This window comes from Trichomycterus rosablanca, chromosome 14 (assembly GCF_030014385.1).
Source record: "Trichomycterus rosablanca isolate fTriRos1 chromosome 14, fTriRos1.hap1, whole genome shotgun sequence".
Lineage (NCBI taxonomy): Eukaryota > Metazoa > Chordata > Actinopteri > Siluriformes > Trichomycteridae > Trichomycterus > Trichomycterus rosablanca.
Window position 1 is genome coordinate 12378836 of NC_086001.1, and position 21583 is coordinate 12400418.

General features: G+C 38.6%; 1 protein-coding gene across 28 annotated transcripts in view; it reads left to right on the forward strand.

Moving 5' to 3' along the window:
* Positions 1-21583, forward strand: part of LOC134326035 (neurexin-1a-like) — a 482010-nt gene that overhangs the window by 365982 nt on the left and 94445 nt on the right. For 18 of the 28 annotated variants that reach the window (XM_063008218.1, XM_063008221.1, XM_063008224.1 and 15 more), the window contains 2 exons: positions 3500-3671; positions 19901-19990. In XM_063008218.1, coding sequence (XP_062864288.1) covers positions 3500-3671; positions 19901-19990 — 262 coding nt within the window. The remainder of the gene's footprint in view (positions 1-3499; positions 3672-19900; positions 19991-21583) is intronic. The other 10 variants (XM_063008228.1, XM_063008246.1, XM_063008232.1 and 7 more) reach the window with 1 other exon arrangement.

Consider the following 21583-nt stretch of genomic DNA (forward strand, 5'->3'; position numbering starts at 1 on the left):
AAATTGCCATGTTGTCTTCATGTTTAAGTAATCTACTCACATAATTTAAATACGCTGCTTTATATCTGACGGTTCTTATGAATATGTCTCCTATTGGCACACTTTCCTTGTGCCATAGCCACCCGCTGTGTGCCAGTCCTTGAAAAGGCAGCTGGAATCATTTCAACAACCTCTAAAGCTACAGTCATGCTCTAAATATGGAAAACAAACCACCTTAAGCTCACCACACACATTAGCTCAGCCTGACAAACACATGCTACCAATGCTAATGTGGTAATTGTGCATTATTCATTTCCCGCTGGCTTGAGTAGTCCTAGCCTGAAGCTTTAAAGTGAAGAATTACATAAATATTGACGTGGTGTTGGGAGGCAGGGAGGCAGCTGTTGTCGCAGTAAGGTTCTGGTGCTGGTTCGAGTAGCATAGTGTGCTAAGGCTACACTGGAATGTGTTGTTTTTCTTCCTCACTTCTACTTTCTTATTATCATCCTCTTGTCTTGTCAGAAATACCCCATAAGCACATACTATTGGTCACAATTAGTAGTGCTGAGATTGAGACCTCCGGAGATGGAACTGACTCAGCACCAAGACCTTAGCAAATAGAATTCTAGTCAAGACAGAGACATTTTAACACCATGATTTAGAAAAGTAGAGAATTAGTGAGGCCAAAACCGGGATAAATTACACAGACAGATACTAAAACATGTCTAAGACAAACCAGTACAATTAGTTAAGATTTTACATTTAATAAATAGAATCTAAGTTTTAGTATCCAGTTCAGAGTTTGACCCAAGACCTGGACAATTAGGGTAAAAGTCACAGCTGAAACCAAACAATTAGAATCTGTCAGAGATCTTAGCAAACTGAATCTGATTCAACTCTGAAACTAAGACTTGGAAAATTTAACTAAAGACAGATAAATGGAAACATACTATGACCCTAAGAAACCGTATGTAAACCAAGACCTCAAAAACTATAAACAGACCTGAACATAAAAAGGCCAGTCATGACTGAAACTTGGAAGCGAATAGAATCTGATTTTCGACAGATACCCAGACAAAATGAGTCAGAGTGAAGACAGTGATTGATTCAAGACAGCATTAAATAAATTAGTACACAGTATGTCTAGACAGGGACCTAGACCAATACAATCTAATTTAAAATCAAGACATGGGAAGTCAGGAAAGACAATTGACAAATAGAGTTTGAATGAAGACTGAGACCGGGTCAAATAAAACTTGAGTCGGAAGAGGAGAGACAACTGATGAGTCAAGATTAGGACTTCAAATATAGACCCGGTGTTAACAACGTAATCTAGACAAGTCAAGACCTATAAACCTAATTTAGGTCAAGACCTTGATGAAAATAAACTCATTTAAAAAGTCTTGAGAAAAAAAATTAAGAAGTAGAGTCTGAGTAAATTAATACCAAGACCTGAACAAACAAAATAGTGGTGAAAACACTAGCAAACACTTTGTATTTATTATGTGCTGCTATATATTATTTATATGATTTATTTTATTAAGTGTGGCCAATGTATGTGGACATCTGACCGTACTCTGTTAAACATCTCAGTTTGTTAAAAATGCCGTTTCAAATCTTTGGCAATAACAGCCATTACACCTCTAAGATGGCTTTCCACAAAACCTTGGTGACAAAATTATTTAACCCTTCACATTCCAACACAGATTTAATAGGCAGGTTTTGTATTTGTATTTGTATTTGTACAAATGTATTTGTACTTGTTTAAATATTGTTTTACACAATCTTATGCCCTCTCTGAGGGCCCTGACGATTCTCCTCTGCCAGCTACAGTATCTCAGTGGGGTTGACTTTTAATTTAACCCAGTTTCAACCCAGCTTAAGCTGCTGGACAGATGGCCTCACACTTGTCTTAGGGAAAACTCCGGAATAAAGAGGAGTTGATCATTGTCTCAATTATTAAAAATTCCCCAGGTCATGTGGCTGCAAAACAAATCCTAATCATTACTCCACTACGCTGCTTGACAGTTGCTATGAGGTGCGGTAATACACTATGTTTGGTTTTTCTCAAACACATGATCAAACATTTTTACTTTGGTCTCATCAATCCACAGAATATTGTTCCTAAACTTTTGTTGGCTTGTTTAGAAAGTAGAGTTTTGCTAATCTAATTAATGCTGCCATATTTTTTGGACAGAATGTGCTTTTTCCTATCCACTATTATGTATGTCTTTTGTTTCTCTTTTTACTGTCATGAACATACATATTTGATATGCTGATATGATACAACAGCGTGATGTAGCTCTTGTGTTTTTCTTTGTATCTCTGGCTCTGATAAATAAAAACCCAGAATTACAGAAGGGTGCACTTTGTAATTTGTATGTATATGTAGCAGACACACTAAATCAATTATTGTGTTCTATATATTTCAAAGCTTCTGATTATAAACCATTTTTGTCATTCTGTGCTGGGTTTGAAGTACACACTGTGCCGCAAGGCAAATCTGAAAATACACATGGTCTTGCTGGCTGAGGAAGAAAAAGGCTCTTGAGGAAAAATAGAACAATGGTTTTGTATATTCTATTGCAAGTGGGATGGACTGTGCAAAAAAAAAGCAGCTAAACATTATCCTTATTCTGTTTGTTAATTTGTACTAATGTTCATAATGAGCCAAAATTAAGTTTAGGCTACATTATTGTTTGGTCAACACATGCGTTTAGGTTCTAATTCAATCAGCGTGCAGCGTCCCTGTGTTTGATAAACACAATTAGATTTTTCCATGGCTGGTTAGAACTCAGAATTGACTTTAATGGCCATGGAGTAATCTTAAATGAAATAAACTGTTTGATTAGTTAAGTCGCAGTAGCTTTAGGAATCAGATTATGGTTGACTTTGGCCCTCTCATCATGTGTCTCTATTTTAGATCCATATGTTTGATCTGATTTGCAGTAGATTTTTGTCTGTAGTGGTTACAGGATGAACTACAGTGGCATATAGTGTTCTTACATATCAAAATATAATTGCTTTTTATCATAAGAGTCTGCCATTCTTTTATTTGGGAGCAGAAGACTGGTGCATTGAAGGTCTCTTGGGTCAAATATTAAACTTGTCTTGCAGCAGAACCAGTGGTTAAGGTACTAGACTAGGGACTAGTGATAAGATGAATGCTAGTTCAAGCACACCACCACCCCGCTGTTGGGCCCCTGAGCAAATGCCTTAACTTTTAATTACTTGAATTGTATTCAGTTGAAGTTGTGTCAGTATCTTTTGCATATATATATACTGTATATACAGTATATACAGCCAGAAAATTGCGGAAAGTCTTCCTAGAAGAATAGAGGCTCTTATAGAATAGATTACGACTGTTAGAGCTGCAGTGGGGGTCCAGCTCTATATGGGCGGCAACTCTAAGGTTTTGAAGTCAGGTGTCCATATTATTCTGACTATATAGTACAAACAGTGGTTATAATGAAATACAATATGTAAAGTAGTTGCCTAACTGAGGTGTCTTTTCTTTCAGGTAAACGGCCACGTGGCAGTGATTTTTAACGTGGGCACCGACGACATCAACATTGAGGAGAAGTCCAAATTTGTGAATGATGGCAAGTACCACGTGGTGAAGTTCACGAGGAGCGGGGGTAATGCCACGCTGCAGGTGGATGACCTGCCAGTCATTGAGCGCTACCCCACAGGTACGACCACACTTCCTTTTAACTCAGCAGATCGACAGTTAGCACAGATGCCAGTACCTTTACAATGGTTGTGGGCTTTTTCAGTGTTTGCATTGTGTGTCTTTTCTTTCTATCAGATAATAAAACATGATTACATAGGGGTATTTTCATCTGTCTGTTATTAGGACTAAATTCTGATTTGGGGGTGCAAAATTTATCCAAACCACCGGTTATGCCAGCACTTTACTGTCTGCCATTTAAAGCAAAATTTTGCATAAATGCTCTTCTTCAGTAATTCCCATCACAGAATTGTCCCTACATTTCATTTTAACACAAGTGTTTTCAGTTATTTGTTCGGTGTGTTACCAAACAACCCATTCAGCTACTTCACAGAAATGTGTCAGCTTTTCCCAAACAGGTGCTTTCATTGCATTGTGTAAAAATTCAAAGCCTGTCAGACAGCATTCACTTCACACATAAGTGGTCAGTAGAGATGGTGCAGCAGAGGCGCAGGTGTTTCTTTACTAATATGAAATAAGGGTCAAAGGTACCACATGGATGGGAACAGAAATGTAATGCAATTCAAGTGGAAAACATATGACGGTTGCATAAATAGCAAAACCAGTTCAGCTTCTAGTAAAATCTAAAGTAAAGAATGTTATAATTATTACTGTGCTTCAATCAGAAAGTCATATCTATCAGCTGCATTTACTCTCTAATTATAACAACCATCGTCAACAAAAAAAAATCATGCACTAGTTAAAGAGATCAGTTCATGGTGGCAAACGTGGTGTACCCACTGTGATGTAATAATGGTCACGTTTCCTTTGTTTCATCACATATTGTGGTTTGTCTAAAGTGGAATTCAAATACATTTTAGCATGTATAGACCAGGAACCATTTAAACATTTAGGTAAAGACATTAGTCACCAGAATCATCTTACAAAACATTATGTATTTAAATGAATACTGTGTGAATTCACTTTACTAAACCATTCTACCAGTTTCCTGCTTCTAAACATTGGGCAACTAATACTATTTAATACACAGGAAACATAGCCATTACTAAAAAACTAAAGATTTTGTGTTTTCTGGTACCAGAGCATTACCAGGCGGTTTCCCAGCAGTCACCCTTCCATTGCTCCAAAGTCCAGTTCTAATACCTGCATTTCTATTGTATTTGCGTTTTACAATAGACAGGACTTAACATGGGTACTTTGGCTAACAGCTAAGATACAGAAGGGTTTGATGCACTATGTTGACTTATTCACCCCATTTACCAGTCTAAAAATTATCTTCAATTCAAACCATAGTAGCTACTCTGTTTATTCATGCCAGGCACTATAGCCCTTGTGACCTCTGGCATCAATGAGTTATAGCCATCTGAAAATCTGTCGATGAATCAAAGCTTGTCTGTCTTCTGACTCATATCTGTTTTTCAATTTATTCAATATATAGGCTGATGAAGAAACAATGATAAATAGAAACTCTTCCACCTGGAGCAAATAAAAGTTCAATAAGGCTCGGGTAATTATCAGTTAATCTGCTGTTCTTTGCCATCTCTGCTGGCCATATTTGGCAAGACAGAATAAGAAGTTTAATAACCGAGCCAACCCGTTGATCACAACAGCAGGTAGGCTCGTTACAATAGGACAGTCTGACAGGCACGACCACAGACTGTTAAGCAGCTGAAGTCCTGCATCAAGCAAGAATTGGTCAAACTTGGAAGCCAGCAGTAATCAGTATACTCAGTTTCCAAACAGTTAAAAGCATGAAAAATAGGAACGGTAATGCAATACATATTGGTGTACCAACTTTGTTGAAGGCATCAAATTGTAAATGTCTGTATTATTACGAAATTCACTGAAATTGGTCAGTGCAAACATTGGAAATCACGGTTCTGCACAGTGACACAGCAATAATAATAATAATAATGATAATAGTAGTAGTAGTAGTACTGTAATACTGCCCAACCAAAAAAAATTATAAAATACCTAACAGCACCAGTGGGGGCACTTGGGTGACTCAAGAGTTTATTACGCTAGCCCAGCGTAATAGGTGCTTGTGCCTAGTGCTGCCAGCTGAAAGACATTAGTTAGTATGTTTGGCGGGCTATTTCAGAAGCTCGGCGATAGATTGGAACTGAACCTGTCTCAGTCCCAACCATGATAACTTTTGTCTTTTTGATAAAGATCAGAAAACAGTAAGAATACATGCAAACAGTCAGTGAAAGCAGAAAATATGCAAACACTTTTTTATAGGTATGTAGATTGTAATTGAATTAATCCTGAAAGGGTGGATGGTATGTGATGACATCCTTTTAGTTGACAGTTTTTGATGTAAGCAGGAAAAATACGTGTTGAAAAGGTCTTAATTGGACATGAATCTGTGTGAGGAGTCTAATTATTATTCTAATGATTTCTCGTCCTTCACACAGCTGGACTTATTAGTATTCAGTGCAGTTATTTAACATATGATTTTACACTAGTGTAAGAATGTCTTAAAGCTAGAGCTAGGGATTTGAACCCTTAATTTCAGTGGTAGTGGGCTAGCATAATTTACCTTTGGGCAACCCAAATGGAAAAATGTAATTAAAGATACATAAGGTACAACTACTACAATGGATGGATGGATGGATAGGACCTGCCTTTGACTAGATTTTAGGATGGAAAGGTTGGGGTTTCTCTGCCACTGTGGTATCTGATCCCTGGGACTGGTCTGGATTCTGACAAAAGTGGTGGAGCAGTCACATAGAGCATAGCATGTCTCCCTGTATAAGATGCAGCTCTGTGTGGTGAACCACAAAAAAAACTATAGTTATATAAATAAATTAGTTAATTAATTGAAAATGAAATAACTTGCAAGGAAATTATGAGTTTACATTTACAAGTTGCACAATTTATGACAGTGCCCCTACATGAACTATGTAGTTAGAATGAAATACAGCCTGGATGTATGGAAAAATACTAACAAAATTCTCTAATATAAAATAATTGCTCTGTATAAAATGGCAGAATTCAAATCATAGTAGGTCACAAAAAGGTCACAAATGAACAGACATGATCAGGTACTGGTGGCAGAACTGGAACACATAATAAGGCTTTTACATTAAACTGATACCCCAGATCAGGACTTGGCCCTCACATTTGATTAGAGGTCTTGGTTTAGTAGTTTGAAAAGGTTTTGACAAAAGCATCAGAGGTTAAAAATGAATACACAACGATTGATTGCTGTTTAAACTAATTTTTTTTAAAATATGTGCACTCTTAATAAATCAGAAGTTATTGGACAGATGATCAGATTGATTAAAGGTCACTGTTGAATGAGTGATTAGTCTGAAATGAAGTCAGAATTAAATGATTGTTGAGTAGTGTAGTGACTTAATTTGTCTGTGTAGAGAAAAAATGTTTATTAAATCTTGCATCCGCTCAGTCACTCAGCTTTTTATGCTGCCCATATTACCTGCATTTAATATGTGCACTACAAGTAACTACCGTCAGCCCAACATTTAGTATATTCCTGATCATGACATGCACTGTTGTTATGAATGAGGTGTTTCCATGCTTATTAATGTATTTGTGCACTTGTGCACAAAGGCCCAGAAAGACACTGTTAGAAGAGTCTGGTGTGGAGAAACTTTAGTTGCCTTGATTGTACCTTGTGCAGAGTCTTGACTTTACCTCCATTAAACACCTTTGGGATAAATTGGAACATTAGTTGTCATACAGGTTTGCATTCACATGTGAAGCGGCAAAACCGTTTTTCGTTGTCTGTGCTGTTGTTTCCTATGGAGTTTGGCAGTGCTCTAAAGCAGCTACAGTACAAACAACGCTTAACGAGAACAAAACTTAACATGCTTTATTGTATTAAAACAACGACCAAGAATTAACATCAGTGGAGGGGCAGCATGGTGGCTAAGTGGGTAGTACTGTCACCTCACAGCAAGAAGGTCCTGGGTTCGATCCCCAGCTGGGCGGGTCCTTTCTGTGTGGAGTTTGCATGTTCTCCCCGGGTCTGCGTGGGTTTACTCTGGGTGCTCCGGTTTCCTCCCACAGTCCAAAGACATGCAAGTGAGGTAAATTGGAGACTAAATTGTCCATGACTGTGTTTGATATAACCTTGTGAAGTGATGAATCTTGTGTAACCTGTAACTACCGTTCCTGTCATGAATGTAACCAAAGTGTAAAACATGACGTTAAAATCCTAATAAACAAACAAACATCAGTGGAGTCATTTGTGTAATACATTAAACCACGTTATGGTTTTTTTTTTTATGATAAGCGTTTAGACTCTCTCGGAAAAGCTGATTTTTACATTTTCTCAGCACACCGAGCTATAACACAAGTTTAAAAGTGAAACAGGAGGAAAATCCAGCTAAACACAGATACAGTGTATCACAAAAGTGAGTACACCCCTCACATTTCTGCAGATATTTAAGTATATCTTTTCATGGGACAACACTGACAAAATGACACTTTGACACAATGAAAAGTAGTCTGTGTGCAGCTTATATAACAGTGTAAATTTATTCTTCCCTCAAAATAACTCAATATACAGCCATTAATGTCTAAACCACCGGCAACAAAAGTGAGTACACCCCTTAGTGAAAGTTCCTGAAGTGTCAATATTTTGTGTGGCCACCATTATTTCCCAGAACTGCCTTAACTCTCCTGGGCATGGAGTTTACCAGAGCTTCACAGGTTGCCACTGGAATGCTTTTCCACTCCTCCATGACGACATCACGGAGCTGGCGGATATTCGAGACTTTGCGCTCCTCCACCTTCCGCTTGTGGATGCCCCAAAGATGTTCTATTGGGTTTAGGTCTGGAGACATGCTTGGCCAGTCCATCACCTTTACCCTCAGCCTCTTCAATAAAGCAGTGGTCGTCTTAGAGGTGTGTTTGGGGTCATTATCATGCTGGAACACTGCCCTGCGACCCAGTTTCCGGAGGGAGGGGATCATGCTCTGCTTCAGTATTTCACAGTACATATCGGAGTTCATGTGTCCCTCAATGAAATGTAACTCCCCAACACCTGCTGCACTCATGCAGCCCCAGACCATGGCATTCCCACCACCATGCTTGACTGTAGGCATGACACACTTATCTTTGTACTCCTCACCTGATTGCCGCCACACATGCTTGAGACCATCTGAACCAAATAAATTAATCTTGGTCTCATCAGACCATAGGACATGGTTCCAGTAATCCATGTCCTTTGTTGACATGTCTTCAGCAAACTGTTTGCGGGCTTTTTTGTGTAGAGACTTCAGAAGAGGCTTCCTTCTGGGGTGATAGCCATGCAGACCAATTTGATGTAGTGTGCGGCGTATGGTCTGAGCACTGACAGGCTGACCCCCCACCTTTTCAATCTCTGCAGCAATGCTGACAGCACTCTTGCGCCTATCTTTCAAAGACAGCAGTTGGATGTGACGCTGAGCACGTGCACTCAGCTTCTTTGGACAACCAACGCGAGGTCTGTTTTGAGTGGACCCTGCTCTTTTAAAACGCTGGATGATCTTGGCCACTGTGCTGCAGCTCAGTTTCAGGGTGTTGGCAATCTTCTTGTAGCCTTGGCCATCTTCATGTAGCACAACAATTCGTCTTTTAAGATCCTCAGAGAGTTTTTTGCCATGAGGTGCCATGTTGGAACTTTCAGTGACCAGTATGAGAGAGTTTGAGAGCTGTACTACTAAATTGAACACACCTGCTCCCTATGCACACCTGAGACCTAGTAACACTAACAAATCACATGACATTTTGGAGGGAAAATGACAAGCAGTGCTCAATTTGGACATTTAGGGGTGTAGTCTCTTAGGGGTGTACTCACTTTTGTTGCCGGCTGTTTAGACATTAATGGCTGTATATTGAGTTATTTTGAGGTAAGAATAAATTTACACTCTTATATAAGCTGCACACAGACTACTTTTCATTGTGTCAAAGTGTCATTTTGTCAGTGTTGTCCCATGAAAAGATATACTTAAATATCTGCAGAAATGTGAGGGGTGTACTCACTTTTGTGATACACTGTACATGTGGATGTTTCTAGAGTGGATTTGACGAATATTCCTAACAAATTTAGATTCATCTCATATTCGCACTTTAATGCTTTGACATTTTACCTCACCGAGCTGTAACACAAGTTTAAAAGTGAAACAGGAGGAAAATCCAGCTAAACACAGATACATGTGGATGTTTTTAGAGTGTATTTGACGGATATTCCTAACAAATGCAGATTCATCTCATATTCACACTTTGATGCTTTGACATTTTACCACACCGCTCAAGCCTAGCGCTCAGCAAAGCAGCAGTTTGTGCTGAGGCTCGCAGTTTTGCCGCTTCTCATGTGAATGCATCCTTATCCAACATAGGTACTTGACCTTGCGAATGCACACCTGACTGCATGGGCACACATTTTCTGTCAGAAGAGTGGAAGTTGTTGTACTAGAGGGGCATTTCTATATTAATACTCATGATTTAAAAATGTTTTGCTACTATGAGGTGTCCAGTAGTGTACATCTGCAAACAGCTTGTTGTTTGATTTAACAGTTATTGATACTGAGTGCATAAATACTAATCAGTTTGCACCGTGTTGGCTCGTGTGATCAGTATGCACTGAGATCATTGCTGAATACAGCTTTCATAATTTGATAGCAAATCTTGGGTGAAATCGGAAGTCTCCTGTCACTGTGTCAGATCGTTCTCCGCAATGTTTACTGACCTTTTCAACCATGCACATGGCTTTCATCAGCGAAAGAGCATTTTTATGGTGGTGACTCCATGGCTGCTCCGTGCTTCAGGTAACATCAGGAATTAAGAGATTTGGACAAGCCGAAAACATGGTAGAAGGCAGTGCAGGGTTAGTCTCATGAGGCTAATCTTTATTGTCTTAACAAGATTTGCGTCTGGGAAAAATCATTGAAAAAATTGGCTATAAACAAGTTTAAAATCAAATGCAGCCACTCCAACTGTTTTTTTTTCTAAACGTAAACAAGCCAAGTCTTGAAAGTCACTGTTTTAGAAATAGATTTATCATTTGACTCAGTTTCCTTGGAGGTTTTTGGATGCTTGGTTGTACTTTTACACTTGGGTAACGTGTGCAACTTTCAAAATCCTGTCAGGAGATTTCATTTGCAGCTACAGTTCAGTCAGCACTTAATACCATACAAAGGACAACTGTTCTTCTTACTGCTCTATACTTGTGAGAAATGACTTCACAGCCATCTGACGTGATAGCTGGTTATTTTTATTCATGCAGACATTTTCTACAAGGGATTTCTAGGCTGTGTCCTCAAAACACATTTTATGATTCTTGTGTCTGGATTGTGTTCCGATTAAATTTTAACCAGGTGCATTTAGGCCATTCTGCCGAATCCGTGCCATTTATGTCCCCAGGAAATTAAATGTATAAATGTATATTAACATTACCTTTAAAATGCATTTTTAATTCAGCAAAGTGTCCTGCGCATTGATCTTATTGAAAATTTAGGATGTATGATTTAAAATGAAACAGTCAAACAGTCAAATATAGAAAATAGAGTCAAATCTTACAGAAATGCTTTTTTTGCATTGTTTGGTGACTCCATATCACATGTTTTTAATATTTACAGTATATTCCATAAGAAATTGATAATAATGTGGATAAATTATTAATACATAAAATAAAAATAAATTATCTGTATCTTCTGAAGGCAGTGAAGGACCAAAAGTAAGTTCTACCTTACTTCTCCCTTAGTTTTCCCCCTGTACTCCGATCAGCCATAACATTAAAACCACCTCCTTGTTTCTACACTCACTGTCAGCTCCACTTACCATATAGAAGCACTTTGTAGTTCTACAATTACTCTGCATGCTTTGTTAGCCCCTTCAATGCTGTTCTTTAATGGTCAGGACTCTCCCAGGACCACTACAAAGCAGGTATTATTTAGGTGGTGGATCATTCTCAGCACTGCAGTGACACTGACATGGTGGTGGTGTGTTAGTGTGTGTTGTGCTGGTATGAGTGGATCAGACACAGCAGCACTGTTGGAGTTTTTAAATACCCTGTCCACTTACAGTCCACTCTATTAGACACTCCTGTCTAGTTGGTCCACTTTGTAGATGTAAAGTCAGAGACAATCTCTCAATTATTGCTTCTGTTTGAGTTGGTCATCTTCTAGACCTTCATCAATGGTCACAGGACGCTCCGTCAGCACTGCTGTGTCTGATCCACTCATACCAGCACAACACACACTAACACACCACCACCACGTCATTGTCACTGCAGTGCTGAGAATGATCCACCACCCAAATAATACCTGCTCTGTAGTGGTTCTGGGAGAGTCCTGACCAACGAAGAAAAGCATGGAAGGGGGCTAACAAAGCATGCAGAGAAACAGATGGACTGCAGTCAGTAATTGTAAAACTACAAAGTGCTTCTAGAAGGTAAGTGGAGCTGATATAATGAACAGTGAGTGTAGAAACAAGGAGGTGGTTTTAATGTTATGGCTGATCGGTGTATGTTTGATAATGTTGTTACTCTAGTTATTTGTTTTTTTTTAAATATTTTTTTGATAAATCACTAGACTGTGCCCAGTGTTCTCGTGCTTTTTGCATGAACTCCATGCTGCTATATTTAATATACTTACTAATTCTATGTTAAAAACTCAGTCCTGTTACTTTTAGTCATGTTACTCATATACAACCATCTTTCACTTAGAAACCTTTTAAAAAAGAAACAAGGAGGCTGAGATTAATCAAAACACATTCTGAGTAGTTAAGTATGTTACTAGATTCAGTGTTGAACAAAGATAAAAAAAATGAAGTTTAATTTTATTGAGTTACTTCACGCAAATGGCACCCATTTGGTGGAATTGCCCATTTACATTCTGTTACAGGCCCATCTGCTATATAGATTAGCAGGGAGTGCAGGTTACAGTAATATGGCCAGCAGGGGACATGGAGGTGAAGATGACTGACATCTGATACCTTTTATCAGACAGTCTCTGTGCCTCATTATCGGTAATCCGCTGCAGCTGGGAGAGAGGCTTTAAATACTGGCTTTGTTGGCCACCTTGCACCAGGCTCATTGTATTGTGCTGTGTAGTGTTTCTTTACTTGCTGGCTCTCATGGCAGCATTCTTTGATCTTCTTTTTGGGCAAATCAGTCACCAAATAGTGTAGTGGTGTCTTTTATTGTCACAAGCAAACTGGCTTGGATGGGCGAGTTGTCTCCAGAGAAGGTATGACAGCACCTTTATGAGCAGACCACACAGATCAAATTTAAATTTCAGAACCAGATTTAAATGTCAGACTGCCTCATGGTAAAACTGTTCCAGCATATATTGTTGTGTTTTCCACCACTTCTGCCAACTGCACGGCCAAAGAGATTTAATCAAAAAGGTTCTAGCGTTGTGAAAGCAGCCAGCATTTCCGTCAGATTCGGCATCTGGGGAAAGTCATTAAAACAACTTGGCTTTAAACAGCGCTAAAATCAAGTGTTCCACACGCACTATTTTTCCCAAAGCCCGTTCTAAAACTAAAATAATGTCTAATCTAAAACACACAAAAAAAGTAAACTTTTTAAAATTGAAATAAATGTTTTATTAACTGATTTACCACCTTCTCAGACCATTATTTCTTTGCTCCATTGGTATTGTGGTTATCTTTGACACTGAGCTTTCTCTTGTGACCGCTGTTTCTCGCTGCTATTTTGCTTTGTCACATATTAAAGTTTTCTCTTATTTCCCTGTTGTAGATACACATCTATATTTTGCATGTACTATATTACCTGGGATCCAAGTATAAAAACAAAATTAAAACAAAGAAGCTTTCTTATTTGAATCTAATGATTGTCTGCTAAAATGCTTCTGTACCTTCCTCTGAGCTCAAGCCTCTTGTAAAATTGTGATCTTTGATTTGGCAACCATCTTTTGCAAAATAAATACATAAATAAAATAATGTGAAAAGTTTGTAATTGGTTTTTGAATATATCAAAACCTTGAGTTCAAATCTCAGCTGTTCTCTCGAACACCTGGCCCGGTATCCGCAAATGTGGCTAAGTGGGTAGCACTGTCGCCTCACAGCAAGAAGGTCCTGTGTTCAATCCCCAGGTGGGGCTGTCCGGGTCCTTTCTGTGTGGAGTTTGCATGTTCCTCCCGTGTAGCTATAGTCTCTCTGTGTCCGCGTGGGTTTCCTCCGGGTGCTCCGATTTCCCCCCACAGGCCAAAGGACATGCAAGTGAGGTGAATTGAAGATACTAAATTGTCCGTGACTGTGTTCGATATAACCTTGTGAACTGATGAATCTTGTGTAATGAGTAACTACAGTTTCTGTCATGAATGTAACCAAAGTGTAAAACATGACATTAAAATCCTAAGAAACAAACAGACAAACAAACGTATAATGGCACAGAGAAGTGTAAGTGTCAAAGTCAATGCAGTGCTGATGATCCGCCACCCAAACATCATGGTCATTGAAGGCCTTTTATTGGGTCCCTTTCGATTTACAAATAGGGTACAGGGTAATAACAAAGTGTACAGAGCAACCACCGGGCTATAGTCAGTAATTGTTCTGATGTTCATCTCATGGATGTTGTACCTTTGTACCTGAGTGTATATATCTCTTAAAAGTGTAAACATTTTTACCGTCATTGTATTGTTATACCTAATAACTGAAGAAATCTATTGACTACAAATGCACATGGTTAAAATCATATCAGAGCACAATTCAAAATGCATGAACCCACCACGTGTAAATGGAGTCTCTGTCTATGCTCCGAAGACACACAGAAGCTGAAAATGAAAATAAAGCACATTATTTTTTGTCCCTGATTAAATCTTACGGTGTGTAATAGCCTCTTTCCTGCTCGCAAATATTAAATTTGATTCTCTGAGCAACTGCAGGCCATTGATAGTTCAAATAATACTTTTCCCTGTGAAGCTTGCTGGGCGCTGTGTATACACCGGTGCACAGATGACAAAAGCAGTCGCTTATCTATTTAAGAATATGATACATCCTGTTTTGACATTCGGATCAAATTTCCTTATTGAATTTTAAAATCATTTATGTTATTCATTATTTAGCAACATTGCTTAAATAGGGTGTCTATCTTGTACCATTTTAGAAAACTACTACATTGCCGACTACTACGGTTTCATTTACTCATTCAGGCTGTGTTTCAATTTGACTTTAAGCCATAAGGGTCGACGTTTTTTTATTTTTACACTATCTGAAGCTTTCAATAAATTAGGCTGGGTGGAATTGACCTGCTTTTGTATTGTGTGCAGAGCTTCTGCAGGAGTGGACAGGCATGGTGTGAGCTCTGCAGAAGTCAAAAATCATGGGCAGAGCTTCTGCAGGATTGTGTAGGCATTATTATAGCCTTTGCAGATGAGGTGCAGGTGTGTGCAGAGCTTCTGCAGGAGTGCACAGGTATGGTCAGAGCTGTAGGCGTGGACAGGCATAGTCAAAGCTTCTGCAGGAGTGGACAGGCATGGTGTGAGCTCTGCAGAAGTCAAAAATCATGGGCAGAGCTTCTGCAGGATTGTGCAGGCATGATTATAGCTTTTGCAAAGAGGTGCAGGTGTGTGCAGATTTTCTACAAAAGTGGGCAGGCATTGTCAGAGCTTCTGCAGAAGTGGGCAGGCATGGTCAGAGCTTTGCAGGAATGGACAGGTATGGTCAGAGCTTTGCAGGAATGGACAGGTATGGTTAGAGCTTTGCAGGAATGGACAGGTATGGTTAGAGCTTCTGCAGGATTGTGCAGGCATGGTCAGAGCTTCTACAGAAGTGGGCAGGCATGATTGTAGCTTTTGCAGAAAAAGTTCAGGTGTGTGCAGAGCTTCTACAGAAGTGGGCAGGCATGGTCAGATCTTCTGTAGGAGTAAACAGGCATGGTCAGAGCTCTGCAAAAGTCAAAAGTTATAGGCATAGCTTCTGCAGGATTGTGCAGGCCTGATTATAGCCTTTGCAGATAGGTGTGGACAGACATGGTGAGAGCTTTGCAGGAATGAACATGCATGAGAGCACAGGCATTATCAGAGGTTCTGCAGGAGTGGACTGGCATGGTCAGAGCTCTGCAGAGGTCAAAAATCATGGGCAGAACTTATGCCAGAGAGCACAGGCCTTATCAGAGGTTCTGCAGAAGTGGGTGAACACAGTTAGCTCTATTAGCAACTACTAATTTGGTGGACATTTGGTGTCAGTTAGCAGTTCATTGGGTTTTAGTGTCCAACCTCTTAAAGAAGGACTTTTTATGGCATGACATTACTTTAATCACAGTCACTGACTTTTAAACTAAGCAGTGCTGCTACACAGTTACAGGATAGTGCTTCATTTATTTGTTGCATGAATTGTTTAGTACTAAAAGGAAAAAGCTTTTATTTTCTTTTTTTGCTAAGAGGTTTATGTAGGTAGTTGAATTAAAAGGCCAGTTCATGACCACTTTATATCATTTTGAACCCATCAGAAAACATTTTAGAATAAGGGATTTTGTCTGCAATAGCACAATTAGGCCAGTTTTTGCACTGTTTTTATTTATTAATGTTGCCTTTAGGCCTCTCGGATGAATGTTGCCACTAAGAACAAAGTTTGTTAGCTGCCTGTGTGTCAGTACTTAGTGGTTCTAGTCTTTGTGTTGCTCTTGAACATGTATTGCTTTTGTCCCTTTTATTGTAACTATATTTATACAACAATGCTCTTCTTTGTACTTCCTCAGAAATCAATTTTCCTTTGCTTTCACTGGCTAGTTATACGATAATGGCAGTGATCTTATCTTCTGAGTTCTGAATAAAAAGAGAACAGACTGGGTTAATGGAGGAAAACAACATGCCGTGTGGGTCTGCTGATAACTCAACGTCCAAAATCTCTTTGGGAGAGTGTCCCTGTTTAGCTGGATGAACAGGGCGGGACAGGGTTGGGAGCTGGTAGATAACTTTGTGCTGCTGTTATACGCCCAATAAAGGACGTCTGGTTAATCAGTGATTGATAACACAGACACTCAATTAATGCTCATTCTACTAACAGAATCTAAAGAAAACTGACAACTGCAGCCCAGTCTGTGCTTTCTGTTAACAGTTATATAGAGAGAGACCTTTTGTACAAATCCAGACATAATCCTGTCTTTGTATTCAAAGCTTTGAGGTGTAGCACAACATTTTCCATCCAGGATTCTGACTTTTATTTTTTATGTACTGGTGCAGCAAAGTCTACGAAAAGTGGTCATACAAATGCATTTATTTTCCTCTCAACATACAACTAAGATCATAGCAAATACAGGTAAAGTGGGAGAATCAGGTGTGCAGCGGTAAAAACACACGCTGGAACCGGAGCTGGGATCTCGAATACATCGTATCGAGTCTCAGCTCTGCCTGCTGGCTGGGCTTAGCGGCCACATGAACAACGATTGGCCTGTTGTTTAGATATGGGCGGGATTAAGCCGGATATGGTCTCTCTCATAACAAATGCAATTATGACCTCTGCTGGCTGATTGATGGCGCCTGCACAGAGATGAGAAAAGAGGGCTCTCCGGGTGTGTCTCTCCGTACACAGTGCTGAGCTGCACTGTACTCATCAAAGTCAGGGCGGGGATCGGCATTGGTGGAGAGGAAGCATGATGCAATCAGGCAACTGGACGCGCTAAAAGGGAGAAAAGGGGGAGAAATTAAAAAAGAAAAAGAAAAAACAGGAGAAAGAGCAGGAATATAAGAAAAATGAGAAGGATAAAGAAAAAAGAAAAAAAAATTCAAAACGTAGAAAGGAATGTAAAAGAAACAGTAGGTGAAATAAAAGCAACAAAAAAAAACACAAGGAAGAAAAAAATAAAAGAACAGACAAGTGGGAGAAAATCACAAGGAGTTCATAGAGAAGAATCAGAAAAGAAGGGAAATATGATGGGCTAAAGTAAACAACATTTATTGGAGAAAGTAAATAAAAAAGCAAACAGTATTTTCTGTGTACAAAGAAATAAAAAGGAATGGAGATGGTAACAGTGGGAGGTGGAATTCAAAAAAAGAAAGTGAGAGGATTAAAGCAAGGAAGGTTATAAGAAAGGGAAGGAAGGTAGGAAGAATGGAGGCAGAAGAAATAGAATTAAGAAAGTAAGAACAGGTGAGAAAGCAGGACAAAGAACACGAGGAAATCCGGGACATAAATAGCAGAGAAAAAAACAGCTAATATGTATGTGAGAGAAAAGTTGGAGAGAATTAAAGAGGAAGACAAAGAGGAAGTGAAATACGAGAGGGTAAAACAAGTAAGATATAGCAGCAGTAGGCAAGATGTGCCAGCATCATTTTAGCTTAAACAGAAAGACTCATTATCATTACACCAACTGACTGATGGGAATGATGGCACGCCCTGTTGACTGTGTCCACGGCCTGCAGGATTCTTCCTCTTCTTCACAGCATGCACAATTAGAGAGTAAAAATGTGAATTCCTTTTTCTCTGACATTTTAGAAGGGCTCCGGTCACACTTTCGCCTTATGGGGCGACACGGTGGCTCGGTGGGTAGCACTGTCGCCTCTCAGCAAGAAGGTCCTGGGTTCGGTTCCCAGGTGGAGCAGTCTGGGTGGACTCTGCATGCTCTCCTCGTGTCTGTGTGTGTTTCCTCTGGGAACTCTGGTTTTCTACCACAGTCCAAAGACATTCAAGTCCAGAGACATTCAATTGTTCATGTCTGTGTTTAATATTAAAAACTTGAACTGATAAAACTTGTGTATCCAGTAACTACCTGTCCTGTCATGAATGTAACCAATGTGTGTAAAACATGACGTAAAAATTCTAATTAATAAATAAATAATAAATAAATTCCGTCTATGTGATTAGGCTGCAGTCCTGTATAGTGTTGTCTAATCTCCCGGCACGCATGTAACCCTTCCACTGTAAGGTGGTTGGGTGTCAGCAGGGTGCTGATGGAATTGAGGCAGCATCAGGTCTACCGAATTTGTCCAGACATTAGGCGACAACTTGTTACTGTGCAGCTTCCTCACTTTCTGTTTATTCTTCGTGGCTCTTAAGCACACCTGGAATGTTTCACTCTTGAAATGTAAGGACAAATTCATTGATGGGGGAAGAATGCTTGCTAGACATGGTTTAAGTGCAAGACTCTGTGGTAGCTCAGTGGTAAAGGTACTGGACCAGTAATTAGAAGGTTGCTGGTTCAAGCCCCACCACTGCAAGGTTGCCACTGGCCCCTGAGCCTCTTAACCATCAATTGTTCAAATTGTATTCAGTCATGTGTCGCTTTATATAAAAGCCTCTGCTAAGTGCCGCAAATGTCAATGTAAATATCTCTCAGGTCTACAAACCTTGAAGCGCCCTCAAGAAAGCTATTCACCAAAGCATATCCATTCACCAGTGCATCTTCAGTTCATGTGAGGCAGAACAGAAACAAGCAGCATCTTTAGACGCTGTTTGCACGCCAGTGGTCTATTTTATATGCCAGAATTTTTAAGTCTAAGCCTCCTATCAGAAAATAATGAGCTATTTTTTGGCCTAAGCTCTAATTTATCTGATTAATTACAGGGAGATTGTGCAGTCCTGATACACAAATGGCCAGTGTGGCAAACACAGGTGTGATTCCACTGATCAGGTGTTTGTAGATTAAGTCTTCCTGATTAAACAGGTGGAATCAGGTGTGCTTGTCAAGTCCAGTCAGTTTCAAAGATATATCTGCACTTTTGTCAAAACCTTGATCCAAATGTTTACTTGTTTATTGATTTTGTGGTATTTTATTATGCTGTCTTTTCCAAATGCAGTAATGTCTGTATTGTTTTATGGGCAGAATAATAAGTTCTATAAATAGAATGTAGTTTTTAAAAGGTTATGGTAAATCCAATGAATATAATTACTATTTTATTTATTTTTGTTTGTATTTCGCCTTCAGAATAATAATTAGGCGTGAAAGATGGACGGCATTGTTAAAATGATAATTTCCCTGCAGTAATGTGTAACTAGACTTTTACAAAAGCAAATAAAAAGTGCGGATCTATTTTGTAAATTTAAAGTTGTGTTTCATACTTGGGATCTGTGTTTTTTATTTTTTTAATGTAGCTTTATTAATCTACATATAAATTATGTAAATTAGTGTACACATAATGTAGCAGTAGTGTTTAATATAAGGTATTAATTAATGGGCTCAGTTAAAGGTGCTGTTTTTAAACATTTAAAATTTTTCTAAAATGCATTTAAACCCCTATTTTTCAGTTTTTTTTAAGTTTTAACTCTTGACCTTTCAGTATTTTAACCAATGAAATGTCTCTTTAAACTTTAAAGGCAACATTGATAACGAACGACTGGCGATCGCTAGGCAGCGAATCCCATATCGACTTGGTCGAGTAGTTGACGAATGGCTACTCGACAAAGGTAAAAACCCTGTTAAAACCAATTTAAACATAAAGTAATATTTGGTAGCACAGCTAAACTAAATTTAATGTACGGTTAAATAAACAAACATAACATTTAAAATCAGCTTAATGTAATGTGTAATACTTTTACATAAAGTTAACCACTATATGACGTTTATTTTTTGTAAACTACAGGTTAAAGGGACTGTAATGAAACATAACTCGGTTATCTTAATATTAGTTTATAACCTTATACATCAGTTATTAATTAAACTATGGCTCTTTTTAAATAAACTTAAATTAAACCTTAATTAAAGTTAATGTGTGTAATCCCTTATGATGTGTGTATATGTATATATAGTACTTATGTGCTTATATTAATGTGTAAATGATTATAAACTCATCTATATGATAACTAGATGTTAACAGGAATTGGCATAAGTATGTAAGTCCCTTTAACAGTTTAAATGTATTTAGGGCATAAAGTAGCTCACACAACAGGGTGAATCTGATTTGCATGTCTGTGTTAAACTTTTATGTTTGGGAAGATGAGTTTTTTCACTGAAATATGCCATCTTTTTTATAATTTATTTACTCAGTGTAATGTTTTACTGTTCTTGGTTAGGTTTTCTTCTGTCAAGCCAGTGTTACCAGTCATTGTAGCTATTTTTAATTCTTTAAGTCAGATTTTAGCACATCATCAGCCTCGTTTATTATACAAAACATCACATTTTCTCAGACGTAACAACTTCAGGTCAAAAACACATTGTTGACATTGTTGTTTAAGGTCTCATAGAGTGAAATTCATCAACCGCTTTATTCTGGTCAGGGTTGAGGTGGGCCAATCATGTATATGCAGACGCATGGCCGGCCAGCCAAAAGAAAAGAAACCGTTAGATAAAAACTTGCAGCTGGAAATATTTAACCCCCTTACCATAAAAGGTGTTATGATGATGTGCATAGAATTGTATAAGTTTACAAAATAAAGACGTCTCAGTAAACAGAGAATACAATATGTATTATTGATACATACAAGCAATATCATAAGTTTTTATTGACATGTCAAAACAATTTTAAACAGTTAGTTCTCTTAACAAAGGTCCATATACACTATTATTCAACCTCCGGTCTTAGTACTTGCCTTGATGGAAGTGCTAACAAAATTCCGACACCTCTTTAGTGGAATCTTTACCCATTCTTATACAAAAGCTTCCAGTTCATTGAGGATTCATGACTTTGGTGCTGCAACTGCTTTCTCTAAATCCCACCAAGGATTTTCTATTTAATGTAAATCTGGAGACTGAGAAGGCCACTCCAGGATGTTCCAGGACTAATTCCTTATCCAGGTTTCAGCTGAAAATAGGCTTGGGTAACTGTGTGTGCTTACAATTACTGTCTTGCTTAAAAATCCAAGGTTCATTTACTCAACAGAAGGCATTAAAATTACTCCTCAAAATGCCTTGAAGTCCCCCACATGGTTAAGATTGCCAGTTCCTGCTGCAGAAAAACATCCCTACAGTATTACCAACCGACCACCAAGCTTGACCATGGGAATACTAGTCTAATATATATAATTCTGATTATGTCTTGCCTTATTTCTGCCAAACAAACC